The sequence below is a fragment of the Neomonachus schauinslandi genome, chromosome 13 (assembly GCF_002201575.2).
Source record: "Neomonachus schauinslandi chromosome 13, ASM220157v2, whole genome shotgun sequence".
In the NCBI taxonomy this organism is placed as follows: domain Eukaryota; kingdom Metazoa; phylum Chordata; class Mammalia; order Carnivora; family Phocidae; genus Neomonachus; species Neomonachus schauinslandi.
Window position 1 is genome coordinate 81,756,198 of NC_058415.1, and position 26,284 is coordinate 81,782,481.

At 38.8% G+C, this 26,284-nt stretch overlaps 3 protein-coding genes across 3 annotated transcripts in view; 1 reads left to right on the forward strand and 2 right to left on the reverse strand.

Moving 5' to 3' along the window:
• Positions 1–3,385: 3,385 nt before the first annotated feature.
• On the reverse strand, positions 3,386–6,305 carry ZBTB6 (zinc finger and BTB domain containing 6). Its single transcript, XM_021691494.1, has 2 exons — positions 6,264–6,305; positions 3,386–4,897 (listed from the first exon to the last, which is right to left on the reverse strand). The coding sequence occupies exon 2, from the start codon at positions 4,886–4,888 to the stop codon at positions 3,617–3,619; it is 1,272 nt and encodes a 423-aa protein (XP_021547169.1). The 5' UTR covers positions 4,889–4,897; positions 6,264–6,305; the 3' UTR covers positions 3,386–3,616.
• A 3,841-nt stretch (positions 6,306–10,146) lies between these two features.
• ZBTB26 (zinc finger and BTB domain containing 26) lies at positions 10,147–18,099 on the reverse strand. The gene is made up of 2 exons (XM_021691538.1): positions 18,060–18,099; positions 10,147–11,663 (listed from the first exon to the last, which is right to left on the reverse strand). Exon 2 carries the CDS (start codon positions 11,651–11,653, stop codon positions 10,328–10,330), a length of 1,326 nt encoding a protein of 441 aa, XP_021547213.1. The 5' UTR covers positions 11,654–11,663; positions 18,060–18,099; the 3' UTR covers positions 10,147–10,327.
• A 7,176-nt stretch (positions 18,100–25,275) lies between these two features.
• The window catches only part of RABGAP1 (RAB GTPase activating protein 1), a 155,411-nt gene continuing 154,402 nt past the window's right edge, over positions 25,276–26,284 (forward strand). Inside the window, exon 1 of the mRNA XM_021691691.1 lies at positions 25,276–25,403. The gene's annotated coding sequence lies outside the window, so the exon portion shown is untranslated. The remainder of the gene's footprint in view (positions 25,404–26,284) is intronic.

Sequence of the window (26,284 nt, forward strand, 5' to 3'; positions counted from 1 at the left end):
TCATTCATCAAAATAATCCTAAAAGGCAGATACTACGTACTCTGTTACTTAGAAACTGAAAAACACAGATTAAGAAAATGGCCATGAGTTGTAATTAAACTCAAGGCACTTTCCAATGTGAAACCAGATGTCCAACAAAGGCATGTATGAAAATATATCCACTATGAATTAAAAAACATATGAACAAGTAGTTTATAAACTGTAAAGACCTATATATATATACACACAAATATATATGTATCTGTTTTATTCTACTGCACAGTGTATATGACAGTCTGCTAAGATTTTTCAAAGGTGGCCTGACCATCACAGTTAAAATTACAATCCCAATTTCCATTCCCTGGCACTCTCTATCCCCGTTTTATTTTCTCCAACTTTGTTTTCAAAATTTCATATACACTGATTTTACTTGTTTACTGTTTTTCTCCTTCCACTAGAATACAAGTTTCATGAGAGCAGGGATTTTGGTCTGCGTATCTAACTTCTAATACTACGTAAAGACTCAGTAAATATTTCTTGAATGAATGGTCAGAAGAAATAGTTTCCTTCTTTAAAATTCAGAGACGTAGACAAAACACAAAGTTCTCCATTCCCATCTCCAGTTTATTTATTTATTTTTTTATGTAAAGATATAGAATAGTTACATCCAAGGAAAAACAGCACGGGTTTTCTCTTATACCAAAGTAACAACTACCTTTCCAAGATCCTTTATACATAAATGCAGTAAATGAAGAGGCTGAACTCAAACATGTTGCATTTTTCCCCATCATATCAGAAACACAAACAACTAAAAGTGAATGTTTTAAATGAATAAATTCAACACTTTACTTTGCCATACCTGCATTTTTAAAAAGATTCCATTTTCCCGGAACTGTTTATATACATCATGCAAACAGAAACTGTCCTAGGAATGTTCTGAGATCACTCTGTGCTACTACTGGACAGGAATAAATAAAAATAAATAACAACCATCACTTGCACAAAACAACCGCTCCCCCCCCAAGCAAATATCTCAAAGTGCTTACAAAAAATGTCACAAGAATCTTACAAGGCACACATAAAACTTAAACATAGTTCAACCATAATTTTTTTCAAACATCAAGGATAGTAGATACCAATGCCTAAAAAAACAGTTTATTACTATTCTTTTACCCTTCCCTCCCATCTCCATCCCTTCCCCAAAAAATTTCATCCTAGGAAACAAAAATAAGAAAAGTACTTCAGGGGCGCCTGGGTGGCTCAGTCTGTAAGCGACTGCCTTCAGCTCAGGTCATGATCCCAGGGTCCTGGGATCGAGCCCCGCATTGGGCTCTCCGCTCGGCAGGAAGCATGCCTCTCCCTCTCCCACTCCACCTGCTTGTGTTCCTGCTCTCGCTATCTCTCTCTCAGTCAAATAAATAACTAAAATCTTTAAAAAAAAAAAAAAAGAAAAGTACTTCAAGCACAAACTATTTCTGAAAGGGAAATGTTTTCATACCTAGAAGTGGCCAATCATAGGTCAAATGGGAAAGAAAATTAAATGCTGAACTATCATGTTCTCCAGTGGAAGAAAAACACTATTTACTTTAGAAAAATTATGTCTCCAAAGTAATACTCAGATAGCAACATTCATAAAGACACAAAACTCTCCTCTCTTGCTTTCCCCTCTTCTCTGTCCTTAGAAACTCAGGGAGATTTAAGTATAAAATCATAGAATTTTGGACCTGGAAATTATCTTACAAATTACCAAGTTCAAAGTTACTGTTTCACACATAAATTTAAGAAAAATTGATAGAGAGGTGACCTGTCCAATGTCACTAACAAGTGACATGGGGAGGGAGGGGGTTATGAAGTTGGTTTTCTTATCAAAGATGAGAGGTGGATTCCTTAAAGTGTCTCCCAGAGTTAAAATTCTATGGAGAATATGTTTTTCACAAAAGTATCACAAAAAGGATATTTAACATTTATAACTATCAACGTGTGATCAATCACAAAATTCTTATAAATGGTACAAAGTATATTACATTTTAAAATGTGGAAGGGCTTCAGAACCTAAGTATAACAGAAATTCTACATAAAGCTGAGGTGAGTAGAGGAGGAATAGAACAACTTGAAAGTAAGATGCATCTAGTCAGCCTTCTTTAAGAGTAGTTCCTGCATTTTAGAGAGTATGATTTGCCCTGCAATAGATTTTAATCTTTGTTTTGACAACAAAAGTTTTGTGTTATTTGTACACAGGGATAGCAGAGAGCAATGGCTCATAACACAATCAGAAATATTACTCTCACTAAAATAACCATATAGTCATGGTTTTGCTTTTGGCACATTTCTGGAAATACAGAATAAAACTCTAGGGATGGTTAGGGTTTTTGTCAACATGTGGTAAATGCAAATTGCATTAATGTAAATGAAAAAAGTTAATAATTAAGAGAACACTAATAGCCAACCATATTTAAACTGTTCATCTAGTGGCAGCAAGATAGTATATATTGCCAATTCAAAGTAAAAAAGGAAATGAACTATGGATACACACAACAACATGGATGAATCCAATGGCATTCTGTGTGGTAAAAAAAATCATCTCACAAGGGAACATACTACAAGATTCCACTCATGTCATTCCAAAAAAGGCAAAATTATAGCAATAGCAACTGTCGCCAGTATTTAAAGATAGGTGGAGGAGCTGATTATAAAGGAGCATCATAAGGGTGTTTTTAGGGATGATGGAATGTTCTGTATCCTGACTGCTGTGGCAGTTGAACAAATCTACATGTGTTAAAATTCATGGAAATGTAGACCAAAAACAAAGGTCAGTTTTAGTATATGTTAACTAAAAAATAAAAATGAAATAAATTTTAAAAAGGAAACAGTAGAGTATCTTTGGTAAAGTTGATATTTCTAAAAGAAAATTTTCAGAGTTTCATGCCAGTGGTATAATTTCACTGGTCAAAAAATTATTAAATACAACTTCATGAAATAAAATCAAGAAACTTGGGCTTGATTAATCATTTCTAAAATATGTATACTAAAAAATCATGGAACCATTATTTTAAGGAATATTAGCCCATGTAGAAGGAAATTCTACTACTCCCAAGTGAATTTGAAATGTGTTCCCTTACAGTTTAAAACAAGTACCTTGGTGCTTAGCTTTAGAATCCAACCGCAGTTTGTTTAAAAAAAAAACAAATTCACTAGTCCTACAAAGAATTAATAATGGATTACAGCATGTTTTTAAGTCTATTTTCTCTTCCTGTTATCCTAATTCATTAAAATTATTATGTGGTTGGGATTTTACACGTACATTATTTATCTAGAGAGTCAAAATCAGAATCTAGAAATACTGCTGGATCCTCTGTCACTAGAGTCAAGAATATTTAAGAGAGGAACATTATTTCTCTAGATATACCACTGGGACTTACATATACTATATGAGATAAGACAGCATCCCATTAGCTTTATCATGTCTCCCACACTTTAGAACTGTTAGTAGAAGTTCAGAAAGAATAACATGTGTAGGCAGACCAAAATTAAGACCCAAAGATGGGGGGGGGGATGCAATATAACAGATGCTGCATTTCTGTAGAAAAACTTGCCTAACAGAATTATATAAGGCTTACGTAGCAAGGTGTGGTTCTAATTATAGTAGATTTTGCCTTTTGAGATCATGCCTGGGTAGTTTTTCACTACTGCTTCTGCCATGGACAGAGGTTAAGTGCTTTTTGAGGGCAGATTTGTGCTTGAAATCCATGTCACAACAGTGGCATTTGTATGGGCGATCTCCACTGTGTATGTTCAAGTGGTCCTGAAGTGTGCTTTTAGCAGTAAATGTCTTCAAGCACACAGTACACTGAAAGGGCCGTATGCCCATGTGCCCTCGAATATGCCGGTTGAGATTTTTCTTTTGCGTAAATGTTTTCCCGCACTGTAAGCACAAGAACAGCTTATGCATCTTAAGGTGGCGCAGGTAGTTTTCAACATGAAGAAATCCTCGAGGACACCTGGGGCACTGGTGCCTCAGTGAATAAGCATCCTCCAGATTCTGAATTTCATTCACTGTACCCTGGTTTCCTTCAGTATTCTCACAAAATAAGCTCTGATCTTGGTTCCCAGGAACTTCTGCCACTCTGCTCTCAACGGTAGAATTGATCAGTGAATGCTGTGTTTCAGAGAAATACATGCTTGCTTTTGAAGAGGTACAAGGCTGAGAAAACTGCCCATTTTCTACACCAGCAGTACTAATAGATTCCACATGGAGGATACAAATTTCATTATCTTTAAAACCAATATCTACTGAAGACAGCTCTGGTGACTTCATTTCCTTTCTCTCTGATGTCAACTCTACTGTAGACTGTAAAACATTGCTTTCCTCTTCTTTTACGTGAAAATCTATATTTATAGGACTATCTTCTGAAATTTCAATTATCTCACAGTCTTTATCTGAATTTTCTTCTTCATTCTTAACATCTGGATCAGAGGATTGACACAGGTCAGTATGTTGATTGTTATTTTTCATTGAAAGATCAATTTCCAGATACTTTGACAAAGCTTCTGTGCACTTTTCCACAATGTGAACCATCTGCAGGTAACTAGCAGCAGTCAAGTACTTCAAAAGCTCTTTCCTTTTAACTTCAAGTGCTCCAGTATAGCAAGAGAGCAACAGTTTTCTGCCAACTTCTGCGCTCTGCAAGATGGTGATTCTGACATGTTTTGACTGTGTGAGTAAAAACTGATCTCTCATGAAAGTAGAGCAAGCAGCTAAAATCACCTTGTGTCCCTGGAACTCGGTGTCATTAATATAAATTGACACATCACAAAATAAATTCTGCTGTCTCAAGAGATTCATTTTCTGCAAGATTACATCTCCTTGCTGTTCAAACTGGAAGTGCAGAACATCGGATTCAGCAGCCATGGTCACAATCTACGCAAAATAAAACACAAACGTTGATGTAAAAGGGAATGCTTTCCTACATTGTGATGGTAAAAACAAACAAAAAATCCCAAACCTGAATTGGGTAAAAGAAAATTCAAATTCTAATCTAGGTGCAAAGAGTGAACTCCTATACCACCATCTCAAAACTGAGAAAATGAAAATGCATTTCTTTTTGACTTCATGTCCTGTTCTTCATATTTTTCTTACAGTACTTATTACACTGAGTTGTACTTAATGGTTTCTGTTTTTCTCCTTGGCTAAATTTTATCTGTTCTGTGGTCCAAGACACTGTTAATACCCACTACTAAGGGGACTTAACATAGTTTCTCACATTAGAAACTTTAATGTAATCTCCAAGTTTCCTATTCTCCATCACTACTACAGGTCCTCATTCTGTTCCCTTGGACTATTGCAAGGTCTTCCAACAGGTTTCCTTGATACCACACTCTCCCATATTCCAACCTACCCTCCTAAGTGCCACCAGAATTAACATCTTTCAAAACTTTTAAAAAAAATTTCTCTCTTCTACTTTATTTTTTAAAATCTTTTTATTTATTTGAGAGGGAGACAGCGAGCTAGAGCACTAGCGAGAGTGAACACGAGTGGGAAGAGGGGGCGGAGGAAGAGGGAGAAGCGGACCTCCTGCTGAGCGGGAAGCCCAATGTGGGACTTGATCCCAGGACCCTGGGATCATGACCTGAGCTGAAGGCAGACGCTTAAGCAACTGAGCCACCCAGGAGCCCCCCTCTTCTACTTTAAATCCTCCATTGCTCTCCTCTACCTCCAGGACAGCTTACCCTTCTTAGCAAATGCAAGATCCCTCATTATTTGGTCCTAACCATCTTTAAGGCTTTATCTTTGTATCCTCTATTCTTTTTTTCATCAAAGCTCCTTCGACATTGAGATTTTCACCATTGCCCAGGCAAGAAGACCGGAATACACTTTTGTACATGTTACATTAAAACTTCACTTCCTCTTTCCAGCTAGTGATTTGGCTCCTTTCAGAACCAAATCAATTAAGACTGCTGTGACTCCCCCTCCTGTCTCCCCAACAGAGAGTCAGTTGCTCCCAGAGCACCACGAAAAGGTGCCTGGTTCCTCTGAGTTTCTGCAGCGAGCACAGGGGCAGGCACAGCGGAGGGAACATCTGTTGAATTGATCGGGACCCAAGGTGGCCTGGAAGATCCTGCAACTCAACCACACACGGGTCTTCCCGAGTAAGCCTCCCATAGGCCCTGTCGGCCAGGTGGTCGCAGCACCAGGGTAGCCTCCCAGTCCGCGCCTAGCTGCCCTCTACCTCCTCCTCCTCCTCTTCCGGCTTCCCCACCTGCCCGTCTCCAACGCGCTCACTCACCGACTCAGAGAGCCAGAGCCCAGCTTTCCGCAGCAGCGGCGGCCCAGGCCGGAAGGTGGACTTAGCCTGGGAGGAAACACATCCGGTGTCAACTAGCTTTACTCCTCACTGGGGTGCGCTTGGCGTCCCGGAAGGACATCCTGAGACGTTCTCCCTTCCTCACAACCCCCGCTCCTGGAATGGCAGAGAGGCACCCGTATTCCGGCAAATCCCATCTCTCCTGCCCCAGTTTCGGCACGCAAGCCGTCCCCTTCGTGAGTTCTCCCCAGCGTCCGTATCGCAGACGGGTTGTGAGGCTGAGGTACAGCGCGTCCATCGGAATACCCTGCAACGGGACCACTGGGAGGCCCTCATGGGTTGTTACGGGCCGGGTTCTCTCCTCACTGGGCCATCTACAATTTAAAAGGTGGCAGAGGAAAGGAGACCGCCATAAGGATCGGCATTCGAGATTTCCTAGCTAATGACCATCAGGATCTGGCCCCTACCTCTGGATCTCATTTCACCCATCTGTGGCGTCACCGTCCCCCGGCCCCCTCCCCCCCCCGCCCCCCCGCCAGTTCTAGGCAAACCCAGGCCTATCTAAACTCTTGGGGCTGCCTCTTCCCACGTGCCCTAACTCTCCTCCCACTTATCCTTCAAAATCTCGTTCATAAATCACGTCATCCCTGAAGCCATCCTGAATTGCCCTTGAATTAGTTGGCCCCCAGTTGGGAGCCTGTAAGCCCTTTGGCTGCCTTTATTATTGCAATTATCATACCTGTATTGAAATCTGTGACCCATCTGGGCGGAGGTATTTAGGACAGTGATTTACGATCTTTGCATTACCGAAGTCTAGCACTGAGTAGGCATCAATATTTGCTAAATGAAGGAATGTCTGAACCAGTTCTTAAAAGCAGTAGCTCTACCCCCTCAGTAATTGACCCTACTAACAATTTCTAGTTAACCTGATTTGCTTCAGAAGCTATGCTCAGAATGCCTGATTAATATGTGTTTAAACAAGAGGAGTGAAGAAAGCTTTCCTTATTCAAATTTAGGCAACTGAAAAGGAAAGCAGGAGGGAGAGAGAAAAGAAACCACTGACACCAGAGATTTAATTGTCACACTTTTATTAAGGAAACTTCCCCATAATAAGTGAAGAGGTAGTTCATAGTATGTCTAACATACAACAGACTTAGAACAGCTATTCACCAGCTGAAATAAAATATTCTGGTTTGTTTGTTTAGGACAATATTTTAGAAGTGGTGACATTGGTCACCCTCCATTTATAGATCTTCTAATAAACTAAAACAAAACCACATCTGATTTACCTCAGAGCCACTTCAGTTTGGAGTTTGTCTTTAAAATTAAATAATAAATAAATAACGGTGACGTGGTAATTTTTTAAAAACCAAACTATGGTAAAGAGAGTCCTTTTTAGTTATCCTGGGGATCCATAAAATACAAATGCAGAATGACTAAGATTTTTAAAAAATTTACTCCTCTATAAGAATATGACTAGTTTTGAAAGTCATCTTCCCTTATAAAATGTAGTTGATATCAGTTAACTTGAGCACTTTGCAATACAATCTAAGAAACATGTATAAACAAAGAAGAAAAGTCAGGTCCCACCAAATTAAGAAAATGTCTCACAGAAACAGAACACCTCTCCAGCCAAGAAATGGAGGAGACTAAATCACTTCAGTGGTTTGCAGTTGCAAAAGGTGGGAATTGGAAGTTTTACGGATAAAAAACCATCAAGATGCTGATTTTATGTGATTAAGTGATCAAAGGAAGCAAGGCATTTTCTTTATTATTCCTAGTTTAAATCGCCTTATCTAAGACTACAATAGACCGTATAAGCTCTGTGAGGGCAGGGACTTCAGCAATCTTACCTTCATATCTTCAGTATCTAGCATAGTGCCTGGCAACAAAGGTGCCCAATAATTGAGTAGCTTCTCAACTACTGAATGAACCCAGAAAGTCTCCAACCAAAGAGACCAACCTTATTTGAACCCACGCCTTTTAGTCTTCAAACCAGTAACAAAAACAGGACATGAATGTAAGCAAAGGAAGCACTCCAACTTGAAATTTCCCTATGATGAAATGATGTTCAGAGAAGTATTGGTTAACATATTAATGTCTCACTGTTGCATAGAATTGGTACTCTTTGGCTGGATAATATAAAAATCAGAATGCTAGGTAGCATCATTAGACCATAAAAATGAGTGACTTTAGGCATAAGATACCTATTAATCTTATCACTCAATTTTATTCTCATTGTAAGTGTTTTAACAAAAGGTAGAAATTATAGCTCAAATCAGATTCACATGTCAATGCATCAAATTATAACAACTTTAAGAATTCCCTGTGATTACTCAAGTTAAACTTCAGTTTTGGTTTATCTGTACATGCATTCTCATAGCTCAAAAAAACCCCAGAAAATCCTGATGGAAACTAAACAAACACTGCTTTCAGACAAAAATCAGTTTCACATTTGGATCCTTCTCACACTATTCTTACTCATCCTTTCCCTCCCTGACCACCACCTAGCAAGTCAGTCACTTGCTTGAGAAGAATGTAATATTCATTCTAACCAAAAAATAATTAATTGACAAAAACACATCCTTCCTGTGATGTTTTGTTTGCCAAATCCGGGCTGTCTCAAAAAGCCAACAGGGATTCCCAAAAGTGAAGCACAAACTGGGAGCTTTTTGTTAATATACTTTTGATCATGTACTAAATCTTTTTAAGCCAAGAGATAGTGAGAAATTAGAAGACATTAGCTCATTCTTAGTCACTTCTCTACTTTGGCCAAGGCCACCTCTTCGAGCGTTGGATACCCCAACTTAAAAAAAAAAGAGGTGGAGGAGATGATCTCTTAAGATTCTCTAAGGACTCTAAGACTCCTATTACCTAAATCTAACTCATGAGTCAAAAGCTACTGAGACTCAAAATTTTATTTCTTAACTCTAACATGTGCTTTAGAAAAAACAATTGTGTTTTTCCATCTTGGAAGATCAATTTTGTATTAGTGATCTATAAAACATGGCAAGATGGGACTGTGTACCTTTATAGGAATATCTGAATGCAAAAGCCTGATTGCTCCTCTGTGATCCACTTTTTTTCATCCATTTTAGAAACTGGAGTACAGGAAGAAATGAGAATTCAGAGATTACATTACACCAGACAAAACTCTGAAGGCCAAACTCACCTTTCTGATGGCTAGCCTCTAACACAAAGTCCAGAGATGGACTCCCAGATAGCCCCTTTTTAGAGAGACCATTATACTTTAGCACATTTTAAGTGTGCCTGGAGCAATCCCGACTTAAAAACATCCACAAGAAGTTACACATTAATTATAAGCATTTGGCTTCTTTTTGGGAAGAACTCCTATGTAAGTGCTATTGTACAACTGTACTTCTATCCTTTGTTAATTATGTTCCTCATGCTGATCCATCTTGCTGAAAAGATTGTACTCTGGTCTATGTGAACTACTCAGTGACATGAAGTTGGGCCATAATACTGTTGAAGAGTACAGAACAACCCAAAATACTTCATACCAGCTCCACGACAAGTACAAATAGTAGGAGGCAGATTCATTATCAGTAGGCAATTAACAATAGGCAACCAGAAGTTCTAGCACATATTCAGGCCCAAAAGCATTTATATCTCAGCCTATTTTTTGCCAAAGAAAAATACTATTCACTTCTCTTAGCATAGCATCTATTAGTGGACTGTAGGTGATGTTATTAACGTATTAGTACCTTCAGAATGTGCCCAGTGAAAAGCCTAAAATAGTTTCAGTCTAAGACAAAAGTCAATGTTAGGTAGACAAATGGAATACTCCTTGAAAAAGGAAAACAGACATCACAGGATAAATAATTCAAAACACAAAATGGGAGAGGGCAAAAGGAAGGCAAGACCACTCCAAGTGGTAAGTTGCCTGGTCTGTTAGTGCTTTGACTCACCCCTATAACCCGCACAGAGGCTTTGGAGAAGTCAAACTAGCAAAATCACTCCTAAAAAGACTCGAGACTATTGCCATGTTTTCAGTCCATTCTAAGTTGAAAGCATAAAGCCCCTACTCAATTCACACAAGTACTATCATTTCTTAAGTTCAAGACAGCTTGGGCCAGTTTACCTGCATCCAGGACCTGTGTTGCATCAGGCTGTGGCTGACACCCTTTAGAGTCTGTGACTGTTGTACATGCAAAAGAATCAAAATCCACTGTGAGGTCTTGCACATTTCTTTCATTGGCATTATCAAAGCTGTTTTTGCCATGCAGCTGTTTAAGATGTTTCCTCAAAACTGGCTTATGTGCAAAAACCATGTCACAATAGTTACACTTATGGGGCTTATCTCCACTGTGAAGGTTAAGATGATCCTGTAAGGAACACTTCTGAGAAAAGGTTTTCCCACAGATCTTACACTGGAAAGGTTTAATGCCGGCATGCACACGCATGTGTCGATGAAGGTTGCCTTTCTGAGTAAAAGTCTTGCCGCAGAGTAGACACATAAAGAGTTTGTGCATTTTTAAATGGTTGGCGTAGTTCTCCAGGTGACGAAACACCCTGGTACACTTTGGGCACTGGTGATGCCACTGTAAGCCTTTGTCTACACCTCGAATATTAGGCCCAAAGACATCTTTTGAGGCCATGATGATATTATCACTGCCTGCGTAAGAGAGGGCATAATTGTGGAGATGGTTTTGTTCTATTTCACTTACTCTGTTTTCCACAGTTGAATTTATCAGGGAATGCTGGGGCTCTGATGAATGTAAAGCAGTGGGTTCAGAAGAAATAAACTGGTTCTGATCTTTTTTACTTCTAACCTCGGATACATCCCCAATAGATTCTACCTTAACAATCTGAATATCACTGTCCTCCATATCCATACTGTCTTCAGATGGATGAATACAAGGTGAATCCTGCTTTGGGGAGCCTCTGGCATCTCCCTGCTGTTCTTTTGACTGGGGAGAAGCACTCTGCGGTTCACATCCCTCTTTACTATCCATTGGTTGTTTTGGCTTTATAAACTTCCACAAGGCCTGTGTGCACCGTTCTACAATGTGGCTCATCTGAAGAAAACTTGCAGCAGTCAAGTAATTGACCAGTTCCATCTCAGGGAATTCCAGCACACCACTATAACAGGATAAGAGCAATTGTCTCCCCACTTCGGAACTCTGCAATATGGAGATTTTCACCTCTCTGGAATCATTCAGTAAAAACTGGTCTCTTAGGAAGGGGGAACCTGCAGCAAACACAATTTTATGCCCCTGTACCTCAATATCATCTATGAGAACTGTAACATCACAAAATTTATTCTCTTCTCTTAATTTGTTCATTTTTTGTAACATTGAATCTCCATAATTTTCAAACTTGAAGTGAAGGAGATCTGATCTTTCAGACATTTTGGCAGACCTAAAGAACAGAAATGTAAAAAGGATGAATTTAAGAAAATTCAAACAATTAAGATACCTGGATTTTTCCTTCCAAAAACAATTTGTGTTGTCATATCTCTTCGTATGTATCCAAATGAGATTTTCCTTGAAAGAGGAAGCTAGTGTAACAGCTTTCAAAGGCTGTGAAAAATTATTCCACATCAAGTGTCAATTGCACCTAAGGAGTAGACTTGTATCAGTGTAAATAGTTTGGCATCCATTCAACTTTTTAAGATACTTAATACAAGAATAGAGCTTGAGCTACTTTAAGAGCATTTTTTCGCTTCTCAAATGAGAATTCGATCAGGTTTCAAAAACAAACTAAAAACATCCCAACAAGTAATAAAGTAACTATTTTCTTTAACATGATACTGTGAACCTGCTTCTTCAAAGACAAAATGTTTTCCTTTGCTTTCTATTTTAAAGAACTGCAGTGACCTTGCTTGCCCCATTTCCTGGGTAAATCTCTTCTATTTAAACTGATGTGCATTTATTCATACAAGCATTTCTGCAATAAACTGAAAGTAATTGACTTAAAGGAACAATGTTCAGACAGTGTCAAAGGCACAGGTCTTTATCCTGTGCATTTTGGACAAATCTAAACTCTCAAGCAAGATTTCTTGATATAGAAAGTAAATAAAATATTTTATATAGAAAAAACATGAGGCACTTGGTGGGAATCTGAGTAGGAATAAAGTCAATCAAATTAATAGCTTATAGATTCTGTTCTTTCTTTTTATTCCTGTTTATCCATCATTACTCATCAACTGGACTACTAGAACAGGTTCATAAATGTTTCTTGGGTTCCAGCTTCTGTTCCTTCTAATCCAACTTCTATACCAAATGTCAACTTTCAAAAAAACTCGATCTGATTATATCCAACCCCTGCCTAAAATCCTTCTGTGATTTCCCATTGTCTCCTAGATGAAGACTAACCTTTGAGGATAAACTAATGAAATAAACCAAGTAATAATTAAGGTAAACATTGGCATAACCCATTCAACCATGGAGAAGGTGTATGCCAAACTCTTTCCCTATCTGTCCCTTTATATAGCAATTCCTTTGGCGAAAGTTCCTATGTTCTGATTCTATACTCTCTAAATGATTTTCTGATAATTTGTCTTCCCATGTTTCTCTCTAAAGGGAAGGATGAATTACCTATGTGAACATGATAATTCCAGTCCACCAGTCATTGTAAAAATAATAAACTGGCACAATGTTTATATACCAGCCTTCTGGAAGATCAGTAGGTGTATCAACTCTACCCTTGAAAAACAGCTCTACAATCTCAGTGCATCAATAAATTCACCTTGAACTTTGTGCATTTATCAACTCCATAGCTGAGAATCACAAGAGACAATCAGCTGTAATTGGCCACATATAGATCCTGAAGCCCAATCTTTATAATCTTCTATCTTTTGTAACAGTAACTGACCAAGGCTCATAGAACACCAGCTCCTTAAGCAGAGTCCAGGTCTTACTCATACTGCTCAGTGCCTGGTGCATGACAGCACTCTATTGACTCCAGGCCTTAGTACAATTAATTAATTCTCTCTTTTTTTTTTTCTTCTTTCCTTCCTTTCTTCTAAGTAATCTCTACACCGAATGTGGGGCTGAAACTCATGACCCCAAGACCAAGAGTGTGATGCTCTATCAACTGAGCTAGCCAGGTGCTCCATCGCTCCTTTATTTCTTGAGATGCCCCTATCTAACCTCTTAGACTAGAACAGTTGTCTCTACTGGACCCATAGCATAGCACTTCTACCGTAACACTCAAAATATTTTAAGTACTTGTTCCTTCCCCTCCAAACTGCAAGCTTCATGGCATTTGAGGGAAACATCTCCATCTCACTCAATGAGGCTAATGCTGGGAACCTGCATCTTCTAGGACAAAACACTTTTTCCTTTTGCTTCAAATTCTACTTCCTACAGCCACATTACTGGCCAGACCCTCTTCTGTTCAAACTGGTCTGTCTTCCCATCACCTAATATTGTACTAAACATACGGCAGGTGCTCAGTTTGTGTTTGTTGAACCTATAGAATTTGACAGTGGAAGGAAGGAAGACCTGCTGTTAGGAAGATCAGCTCAGAGTCTGTAAAAGCATTATGGGTCTGAGGCCATGAGAGCCTAGAAAGGAATGAAAATGGGAATAAGGAGCAAGAAAAAATAGTAAAAGATATTTTAAGAACTTGGTGATTTACTAGATACAGAGAATGGAAAAAAAAAAAAAAGGAATGTGTAAAGGTTCCAAACTTAAGAGTTCAGCTGAATGAAAATGTCACTGGAAGAAAGGTGAAATGTAGGAGGGAGAAATGGCATGCTTTATTAACAAAAACAGACATACAGAAATTATAAGCTTTTCCTTTGTATGGCATTCTGAATGTATAGGTAATGAATAATCACAATAAAGATGAGAAAGGAAGGATATAGAGAAGCAAATGCAGCATCAGAGAAAAGATGGTGAATATCAAATAAAAAGGAAAAATCTAGGAGATACAAGAAACATATCAATAAAGAAAGCAGCAAAACTGTATTATCACTGGTTAGTTTCGGCAATTACAGTGGCCTCATACATTCATTCTGGAAACAGTGAAGGCCCTGATTTATAACCAGAAGTTATAAAAATGACTGTTGTTTCAAGTGGCCAAACAAAAGGGGCATTCTTTTTTAGAGTTTAGCTTGTCCTCAGTCGACCCTCAGGTTAGTATTTTCCTACACACACAAAAATGATCATTGATTCCTTTCATCTATAGGATGATAATACTCAGAGTGCTTTAGACAAACTATCCTTAGGGATAATTGTTCCCTGAAGCTCTAAAGATGAGGAGCTGGAGTACTTCCTATCAATCAGTCTCAAGAAACTTAACAGTGGGAGCAGCCCAACAAGTAGGTACCCCAGGAAAGTGCTTGCTTTGATTTCTCTGCTATAGTCCAAGAATGTGAGTAAAATTTGTTCTGTTTAAGAGGTTTTGCCTAATATATGTCAGTGCACTCTATTGGCTGTCTTTGATAAACTCTTATTTCTGGACCACATAGTTTATCCCTTTAATCGATTCCTGCCACCAGTTTCTCTTTTCAATACAGTATTAGTTATCTGAGGGCAAGGACCAAGTGTTACTTTATACACAGCTCATTCAACAAAAACCAGCAGAATAATTAACTCTTTAACGTCCCCTATGAAATTATTATTGTTCTATGATAGAGAGGCCCTCGTTTGAGTGTCCTGGGGAAAATTCCTTTCTAGCGTTTGTTACCAAAATAGTTTTGACAATGTAAAACCAAATTTTAAACAATTTTTTTTTTTACTTGTAAAAATGTCAAAATGAAAAAGAATAATTGTGTTTCTTATAAACTGGCTTAATGATAAGAAAAAGGATAGCTAATCTTTATTGAATCCTTGCTATGTCCCAGGTATAGTGCTAAGTGCTTTACCTAAATTGACCCACCTAATCCTCAAAATCCTTAGGAGGTAGGCATTATTAGCATCCCCATTTTGCATATGAGGAAACTCAATCTTGGAGGATATAAGTAACTTGCTCAACTTATGAGAGGTGGAAAGTATTAAGTATTAGAGGTGCAACTTGGGCCCAAGCTACATGATGCCAAAGTCCATGTATGAAACAATAAGACTAGGTGAAGTTTTACCTGATGAATAATGTTAACTGTGTAACTGTTCAGACTTCCCTCCTCATATCCATTCAGCTGTCCATTTAATGTTTTTCATACTTTTGTGTATTCAGTTATGCTTCAATAAAAGGTTGTTTAAAAACAAAGAGTACGATGTAAAGCCAAATTTGTGTCCAGTCTAGAGGACTTTAACAGTAAGCCTTTTATGTACTAGTCATATTCTTTTTCTTTTTTTTAAAGATTTTATTTATTTATTTGACAGAGAAAGACACAGTGAGAGAGGGAACACAAGCAGGGGGAGTGGGAGAGGGAGAAGCAGGCTCCCCGCCGAGCAGGGAGCCTGATGTGGGGCTCGATCCCAAGACCCTGGGATCATGACCTGAGCCGAAGGCAGAGACACTTAACGACTGAGCCACCCAGGTGCCCCTGTACTAGACATATTCTTGATTGCATTTTATTGCCTTATCCTTGTTTAACCTTTGTTTCTCACCTATTTTAACTTTATGTTTTTACCATCTTTTGTGTATTTATATTTTTATACTAAATCTGAATGCCATTGCAAATAACTGTAATTAACTTCTAAGTATAGTAGCAGTTATTCATAAGTTTCATAAAAATAACTCACATAATTCTAGATTATAGAAGAGCTTTGAGTAACTGAAAGAAAGTAAAGAACTTATCAGGTAGAATAGAGACTTGGTCACCACATTCTGTTGATTCTTTCCTCAGAATGACTTCCAAATTCTCTCTCTCTATTCTATCATTGCCATGGTTCAGGCCCTTATCTATTACCTAGGTGACTGCAATTAAATCTGCATACTGCCAAGTTTCTATTAGCAAGTTTTTAAAAAAGATTTTATTTATTTATTTGAGCGAGAGTGAGCTAGAAAGAGCGAGAGAGCGAGCATGCAGGAGGAGGGAGAGGGAGAAGCAGGCTGCCTGCTGGGACCATGACCTGAGCCACCCACGGACCCCTATTAGCAAGCTTTGAATGACCTATTTCTCAAACATCAATGTAATAGGAATATTCTCACTTAAGATCACTTTCTCTTTGTTATATTTATACAGTTCTTTCATAATTATCTCTGTAACAAATGTGCCAACTGATCTGAAAATTTCCCCTTGTTCAAACAGGAGTAACCAAAAAGGATCAGTGGATATTCTAAGTTGGACAATGTTTACTGCTATGCTACAGGCAGTGAGAAAATACCCAAGTTTCTTATTTCAAATACCTCTAATTACTTATAAGGAAAATTTTTCTATTCTACATAATAAACTCCCAAGCTAAAGGTCAGTCTATTTTGTCATCTACCTCATAAAAGTACCCTTATCTTTCAACTTAGCACTCATAACTACCTGGAAATCTTTCTTTGTTTCTCATTAACACCATACTCCATTTTTCAAAAAGGTTGCATTACACCACAACCTTTCTCTTTACAAACCTCAATCTTTTTCTTCATTTGGGTAACTTTCATGACACAACATTCTCCAAGTTATCAATCTTTTGTTTTGTTTTTACTTTTAACTATAAGTAATATATACAGAAATATATCCTTCCTGGAAAGTTTTTCAACATCACAGATACTGTAAAAGTCTCCTTTCCCAACCATCTTCCACTTACTACTGAGTTTAACTTTGGTCCTTTTTGACTCTCCTTCCTTCCATTTGAAAAACAATACTTCTATATGCCTAGCCCCAGAAGATATGAGACTATGTTTCTTACACATAAACTATACATACGGTTTGGCAACTTTCTTTTTTCACATATTGTTTTTGACAGCTATATATGTTGAATAGAGATCTAGTTCATTCTTTTTAAACTGTTGTACAGAAATGGCCAAGTTGCTTAACTACTGGCCTCAGCTTTCCACCATTCTTTTGCTTGTTTGCTCTTCAAGGTCCAATAAACTGTGTAAAGGTAAGTATATCCTTCTCAAAACTTAGTCCTTGATTTTTTGCTGTTTTTTCAAAGCTTACTTCCTCTCAGAAAGCCCATCTGGTTTCTCCATGTTTTACTTACATGCTCTATTTAAAAAAAAAAAAAAATCCCTAAATCTCCATCCTCATGGCCAACCTTGGCCAAACTTAACTTTCCTTCAAGTTACTCAACAATACCTGCCCTAGGCCACTATTCTATTGCTTGAAATGTGTGATGTCTAAACTCCTGCACTGTCTAAAACTCAGTAAGTCAAAAATAAAAATTAATGGCGAATGGCTCTAAGAACAGTGGACATGAAGGCAAGGATACCTGTAGTATGCTATTACTCTAGCAGATCAAGATCGAAATAATGAGGGCCTGAATACTGACAACAATCATATGGACAGAGAGAGGAAACCAGATTTGAGAGATATTTCAAAGAACTGATGGACTTGGTGACCAAGAGGGGTTCAAGAAAGGATAGTTTGAGATGACTCCAAGACCTCTGATTTGAATGACTGGATTAATTTGACACAGTGTCACTCAATAAGCTAGGGAATATTGGAGGGGATGATCATGGGTCTGGTTTTAAAATGTTTAGTCAGAGAATCTTACATGACATGAAGCGGAAGATTTATTAGCTAGTTGGATATGAGTCTGAAGCTGAAGAGGAGACCTGATTATAGATAGTAAGTGACAGATGAAAGCATGGCATAAATTGACCTAATTGTGAAAGAAATTGACCTAAAGTGGCATTGATTGGAAGAGGATATAAGACAGAGAGAAATAAAAAACAAATATGTAATATAAACATACATCCATTACTTACCTTCTCAATTAGGTTCTCCTTCCAAGCCTCTCCATTTTTTATCAATGAACCTATCTTTGCTTAAATTTTTCCCACTCCTTTCACTCCTACATTCAGTCACTGCTTAGTGCAGTGGATAAAACTATGGATTCTGGAGCCATATCTCCTAGGATGAAAACCCTGCTCAACCACTTACTAGCTGTGTGACCCTGGGCAAGTTACTTAACCCCTTCTGTGCTTCATTTTTCCCATCTGTCAAATAGTAATATTAATTCATAGCATCGTTATGGGAAGTTAAAAATTAAATTAACGTTTAAAAGAGCTTAGAACAGTGTCTGGAATGTGCTTGATAAGCATGTTAGGTGAATAAACAAATAAAGCCCGTCAATTTTCTTCGTGAAACACTTCACATGTGGCCTTTTCTCATTCTCATTTAACATCAAACCAGTTAAGGTCTCCATTATTTCATAAATCGTGACCTCATCACTCTACTAAAATTGCTTTTGAAAAGGTCTCTAATGATCTCTTTTTTTAAAAGTAATCTCTATGCCCAACATGGGGCTTGAACTCATGACCCCAAGATCAAGAGTTGCATGCTCTACTGACTGAGCCAGCCAGGTGCCCCACTAATTATCTCTTACTACGGAAATGCAATCTTTTTTTCCCCCCTCTCATTCCCCAAATGCTCTGCATGAATTGTCTCAATGGACCCTCCTCAAAATTCCCTTCTCTTGATTCTGGGTCTTCTTGGTTGCTGGAACCCTGTACTTTTATATGTATCCCCTACCTCTGTCTTTGCTATCCCACAAATTCATTCCCCTTTCTGCTTCATAAATGCAACCATTCCCCCAAAATATTCCCATCTTTCTCAATACTTCCTTCCTGATGCCAAATATTACTACAGCTTCTACTTCTATGCCAGTGACTCGAACTTTTACCTCTAGCCACAGCACTGAGGTTAAGCTGCAGATTTGCATTTCCAACTCTATACTGGACAGTCTTATGTGGCTGTTCCATTATAACTTTAATTAAACATGTCCAAAAATATAAATTTGTAATATACAAGGTTATGGTTTTATTGCTGATAATAGCATCAACGTTCTCCAAATGCCAAAGGCCTAAAACCTAGGAATCAGCTTTGCGATCTCTTTCTCCCTCAACATCCAATTTATTACAGAGTTTTCACACCATTCACTCCAGCATACCTCCCTTCTTTCCAGTAACACTGTCATAACTCCATTTTAAGCCTTCATTAACTTTCACTAGGCTGATTCCATTACTCCTTCAAAAGAATTTCCAGTAAGAGTACCCAGACATTAGTTGAAGTGTCCATAATCAGCTTATAGACATTTCTTTTCTATAGGCTGACTTCTAGAACAACATGGCTTTCTACAGTGCAAATCTGACTGTGTAAGTCTCCTGCTTAAAACTCTTCTAAAACTACCCATCTCCTTTAGGATTAAACCTTCCACTATCTGGACCTCAGCCTACTTTCCCAGCCTCGTATCTCATCCTACGCACCAGAGCCCCCAATTTCCCCCTCTTCACACCCAAGTTACGCTCAGTCATTCCTTCAGAGCCTTGCAAACTCCTCCTTCTGCCTGAAAAGCTCCTCTCCACTTTATCCTCTCCAAGAAGTATAATTCAGACCTCACTTTCTTTCTTCAGCCTTCCTAGCAACTGCTCGTTGGGTAGTTCACACATATATGACTGATACATAAATCGCAGGAGCAATTATGTTTATATCTGGCTCCCAAACTTGACCCTGGAAAACTGGAAGGGTATCTTAAGAAGCCCCAGTACCTGGCATAGCGCCAGTAATAGAAAAGGTGCTGCGGCCAGAGGCCGATTTGGGGGAAACCCTGGCAAAAGGGTAACCTCGGTCAGCACGCATAGTGAGCCTAGCGGGCCGGCACTGAGGCCTTGCCAGGGCCTCAGCTCTGGCACTTCCTACAAGATGCCAGAGTCAGGCGTCCAAGCCAACTGCTGGGCCCTCGGCTGGGGTCCCAGGAGGAGGTCCCTGGGGCATAGTTAGGCTCCCGACTCCAGACGCAAGGAAGGGAGAGGGGCGGGGCACAGCGTGGGCCGGACCAAGGGTTCCTTAAGTCCCAGCGGGCCTAGGCCAGCTCCTCGCCCCCATCCCAGAGCAGGTCCCGGCCAATCCAGGGCCCCAAGGGGGCTCCCTCTTGAGAGACCCCGTACCCCTGCCCGGCGCTCCGGCCGCCTCCGCACTTACAGACCCGGGGGAAGGCCACCGTCAGGATCCGGCACCGCCAGGAGCTCCGGCCCCTCGGGGCTCCGGGAAGGGGGAGGGGCAGGGAACCCGAGCCAAAGGGGGACCCAACGGAACCGGAAGGGCAGCCCTCGCCGGACAAAACAACTTCCAGGTCCCTTGGTCCTCTCCACCAATCGGAAGAGTCGGAGGGTGACGGGGCCCGGCGAGGGACTTTGCGCGCGGAGGAAAGGGTGCAGAATATCCGAGAAGCCTGCTGCGAGCTCCTCGCCGGCGACTCGAAGGTGTGGCGGTTCCTTCGCGTCCCGGGCTCTGCTCTGCGCGCTTCGCCTGTTTGCAGCGGCTCCTCTGGAGCTGGGCCTCCGCCGCCTGCTGCCCGCGTGGGCTTGAAGGGTGCCTCCGCACTAAGCCTTGGTAAGACCCTCCCGCCCAGGGATGTGGACTCGCGGAGCCGGGGCCCTGAAAGCAGAAGGGGGTTTACTCCCCCTCGCTTTTGGATGTTGGTGTTTCCCAGAGATCTCTTTCATTCCCGTGGCTTCCGTTACCTACAGCGTGCTGACCATTCAGAAATCACTCTCGCCAGCCGAGACTGGTCTCTTGAGCTCCAGGGCCAGCTGCACAGAAGACATCTCCAATTGGTTGGCCCAATCTTAATGTACCTTTTAATTATCTCAAGTTCAAATGCAGACCTGCTTCTTATGGCCCTTAGACCACAGGTTGGTTGGTAAACGGCATCATCCACGCAGTCCTGCCGACCAGAAAACTTGATCATCATTCTAGAGTCCTTTTCCTTCTCATTGCCAATTCAGTTGCTCGCTGGGCTCCTTTTTTCTTGGGGGAAAGGTATTATTGTGGTCAAACACAGTATTTATAATTTTAATCATTTGTAAGTGTAAAGTTCGGTGGCATTAAGTACGTTCACAGTGTTGTGTAATAGTCACCACAGCTGTACCCAACTTCATATTCTTTTTATGTGGATATCGTTTTTCCAGCACCGGTTCTTGAAAAAACTGTTCTTTACCCTTTGAATGGTCTTGACACCTTCGACTATATATGTGACGGTTTATTTCTGGGCTCTCTGTTCTATCACATTTGAGGAAGTGTGAGTCCTCCAACTTTATGCTTTTTCAAGGTTGTTTTGGCCCTTTGAAACTCCATATAAATTTGAGGATGACCTTTTACATTTCTGAGGAAAAAAGGATTGTAATTTTGATATTGTGTTGAATCTGTAGACCACTTTGGGTGGCATTGCTATTTTAACAAATCTAAGTCTTCCTACCTGTGAATACAGAATGTCTTTCCATGTACTTAGGTGTTCATTAATTTCAGCAATGTTTTCAAGCTTTCAGGGTATTCTTTCTGATAATATTGTAAATGGAATTGCTTTCTTCATTTCCTTTTCATATTGTTCATTGCTGGTGTGTAGAAACAGCTGATTTTTGTGTGTTGGTGTTATACCCAGCAACATCGCTGAATTTTTGTTTTGTTTTTGCTTTAGTAGCTTTCTTGTGGGTTCTTTGAGGTTTTCTCTCCATATAATCATGTTGTCTGTGAATAGAGATAGTTTTACCTCTTCCTCTCCACAATTTGCCTTTTATTTCTCTTTCTTGTCCAATGGTTCTGGCTAGAATTTCAGGTACAGTGTTTAATAGCAGCAGTGAAAGGAGACATCTTTGACTTGTTCCTGATCTTAGAGGGGTAGCTGAATTATTGAGTATGGTGTTCAGTGTGGGTTTTTAACAAATACATTTATCGTGTAGAGAAATTTTCCCTCTATAACTAGTTTTCTGAGAGATTTTATTATGAAAAGCATTATGGTCTGTCACATGTCTTTTCTGCATCCATTGAGATGATCGTGTTTTTTTCTCTTTGTTTTATTAATGTGATATATTACATGGATTGATTTTATGTTGAACCATGCTGCATTCCTGCGATAAATCCCACTTTGACATGGCGAATAATCCTTTTAATATGTTGTTGGATTTGATTGTCTTAAATGTTGTTGAGGATTTTAGCATCTATATTCATAGGAGATATCAGTATGTAACTTACTTATGATGACTTTATCTGGCTTTGGTATCAGGATAATGAAGGTCTCATAGAATGAGTTAGGAAATATTTCCTCTTTAATTTTTTTGGAAGAATTTGAGGAGGACTGGTGTTATTCATTAAATGTTTGGTACATTTCTCTGGTGGTCATCTGGGACAGGACTATTCTTTGTTGGGAGTTTTTTGATTACTCACTTAATCTCTTTACTTGTTATATGTGTGTTGAGATTTTCTATTTCTTCTGAATCAGTTTAATTTATATGTTTCAAGGAATTTGTTTCTTTTCTAAGTTAATTTGTTGGCATACAGTTGTTCATAGCATTCTCTTATAATCCTTTTATTTCTGGAATGTCAGAAGTAATACCCACTTTCATTTCTGATTTTAGTTATTTGCATGTTGATTTTGTTGTTCTTTTCAAAGAAACAATTTTTAGTTTCATTGATTTTTCTCTTTTTCTGTTTTCTAGTTTATCTCCACTCTCATCTGTTTTCTTTCTTTCCCTCTGCTAGTTTTGGGTTTATTTTCTAGTTTTTCTTGTTTTGTAAGGTATAAAGTTAGGGTATTATTTTGAGATCTTTCTTCTTTTTTAATGTAGCCATTTTCAACTATAAATTTCCCTCTGATCAGTGCCTTCATTGCATTCTATCAGTTTTGGTATGTTGTGTCATCATTTTCACTCATTTCTAACATATATTCTAATTTCCCTTTTGATTTCTTTGACCCATTGGTTGTTTAAGAGCATGTTGTGTAATTTACATGTATTTGTGTTTCTGATTTCTAACTTCATTCCATTGTGGTTGGAGTAGATACTTTGTATGATACCTGTCTTTTAAAATCTATTGAGGCTTGTTTTGTGGCCTAATTATATGGCCTGTCCTGGAGGATGTCCCATGTAAATGTAAAAATAATTCTGCTGTTGTTGGGTGGACTGTTCTGTATATATCTGTTAGGTTTAGTTGTTTTCTCAGGATGTTCCTCTGTTTCCTAACTTATCTCCTATCTGGTTGTTCTATTCATTATTGAAAGTGGAGTATTGAAGTTTCCAACTATTGTAGAACTGTTTATTCTTCCCTTTAATTCTGGTCATTTTTGCTTCATATATTTTGAGGGTCTCTTACTAGGTATGTTAATGTTTATAATTTTTACATAATCTTGCTTTATTGAACCTTTTATTAATAAATAGTGTCCTTCTTTGTCTCTTGTAACCTTTTTTTTGGATTTAAAGTCTATTTTGTATGACGCTTGTATAACCACCCCAGCTCTCTTTGATTAGTATTTGCACGGAACTTTTTTTTTTTTTTTTTAAAGTAAGCTCTAGGCCCAACATGGGACTCAAACTTAGGACCCTGAGATAGAGTTGCATGCTCTACCAACTAAAGCCAGCCAGGAGTCCCTGGAATATCTTTTTAAAAATTCTTTCACTTTTAACCTATTTATATCTTTGGATCTAAAGTGAGTCTTTTCTAGACCATAGATGGTTGGATCTTTTTTTTTTCTGAAATCCATTCAGCTCATCTCTGTCTTTGACTGAAGAGTTTACACCATTTACATTTAAAGTAATTACTGCTAAGGATGGAATTATTTCTGCCATTTTGCTATTTCTTTTCTGTAGGCCTTTGTGCCTTTCATTTCTTTTATTACTGTCCTTTTCTGTGTTTATTTGATTTTTTTTTTAGTGAAAAGTTTTAATTCACCTCTTATTTCCTTTTGTGAATATTCTATAGGTATTTTTTTTGTGGTTGTCATGGGAATTATATTTAACACCAAAGAGTTACAACAATCTAATTGAATTGATACCAACTTTAATAGCATACAAAACCTCTCCTGTATAGCTCTTCCCATTCTTTCTGTTATTGATGTTACAGATTATATCTTTTATACACTCTGTACCCAATAACATAGATTAATATCTAATGCACTTGTCTTTTATTTATTTATTTATTTATTTTAAACAAGGGATCTTTTTTTTTTTTTAAAGATTTTATTTATTTATTTGAGACAGAGAATGAGATAGAGCATGAGAGGGTCAGAGGGAGAAGCAGACTCCCCGCCGAGCAGGGAGCCCGATGCGGGACTCGATCCCGGGACTCCAGGATCATGACCTGAGCTGAAGGCAGTCGCTTAACCAACTGAGCCACCCAGGCGCCCTGCACTTGTCTTTTAAATCATATAGGAAATAAAAGGTGGAGTTACAAACTGGAATTATAATAATACTTTTATAATTCCCCACACATTTATCTTTACTAGGGATCTTTATTTCTTCGTATGGCTTCAAATTACTGTTGAGCAGCCTTTTATTTCAACCTGAAGGATTGCCTATAGCACTTCTGATTGCCAGGTTTAGTGGTAAACTCCCTTAGCTTTTTTAAAATCAGAGATTATTTTAATTTCTCCCTCACTTTAGAAGGACAGTTTTGCCAGATACAGAATTCTTTGTCAACAGTTTTTTTTTTTTTTTTCTTCCAGCACATTGATAATATTAACCTACTGCTTTCTGGCCTCCAAGGTTTAAGATGAGAAATTGGCTGATAATCTTATTGAGGATCCCTTGTATGTGAAGAATCACTTCTCTTTTGCTGCTTTTAAGAGTCTCTCTTTTCTTTGGCTTTCTACAGTTTGAATCTTATTTTTTTTTTGAGATTTATTCACTAATCTTAGAGAAAGAGAGTGTGCACACAAGTGCAGGAAGAGAGGGAAAGAGGGAGAGAGAGAATCTCAAGCAGACTATGTGCTGAGCGTGAAGCCCTATGCAAGGCTCAATCCCAGGATCCTGAGATCATGACCTGAGCAGAAATCAAGAGTCAGGCACTTAACCGACTGAGCCACCCAGGCACCTCTATTATTCTTTCTCCCACAGTGGTATGTTGTTTCTCTTGATAGTGTCCCACAGATCCCTTAAACTCCATTCACTGTTCACATTTCTTTTTTTCTTTTCTTTCTGTTCCTCAGATGGAGTAGGAAGCACAAGGAATCCATCTCTCTACCTAGACAACAGTTGTACTGGCAGAAACTGTCTGAAGTAACTCTGGAGTCTGTTTGAATTCTTGCACCTTCCAGGAGAAAGTTTGGTTGGTAAATTGAGGTTAGTTTCAGTCAATGTCAGCCTTTAGCATGATAGCACCTCCCTGCTTCCTACCCTTCAGCCCTGTGGCAGGCAGCCATGTTCACATTCCTGGTGTGGCTTGCTGGAGCTGTGGTGGGAAATAAGAATTTTGTTCACCAAATACCAGAGTTCTGTGTTTTGATTGCTGATTATGCCTTTTGAGTTCTGAGATTCAGGCACAGAGTCACTGCCATTGTTTCAGCCCCCATAGGCTGAGCTGGCTTCTATGGGATTTGAAGGAACAGCTTCTGTTTTGTTTGTTTGTTTTCCCTTTTACCCCATTTGGGAGCCAGAAATTTAAGGCTTAGGACATTCAGAAGCAACCACTTACATAGGGAAAATTAGAAAGCCACTGTGTATAACCAGGAAAAGATGCAGGCTCAGAAAAGAACTGAGGAGACCTTAAGCTTTCACCTTAGGCTGATCCTGATTCCTGGCATAGAGATACCCTTCAACAATTAAAAAAACAAAACAAAACAAAACAAACCATACACACAAAAACCAGCAATCCCTGGGATAGGGGGAGAATTTGATTTCCACAGTTATCACATAAGATTCAAATGTCCATTTTTTAGCAAAGAATCAAAAGGCATACAAATAGGAAAGTATGGCCTGTTCAAAGGAACAAAATAAATCAACAGAAACCTTCCCTGAGAAAGATGAGACATCTGACTTACGAGACTTTAAATCAACTGTCTTGAAGTTGCTCACTGAGCTAAAAGAAAACATGGATGAAGTCAGAAAAACTATGAAAAAAAAATGGAAATAGTATTAAAGATATAGAAATTATGAAAGGAACCAAAATGAAATTCTGAAGTTAAAAAGTACAATAGCAGAAATGAAAAATTCACTAGAGGGAT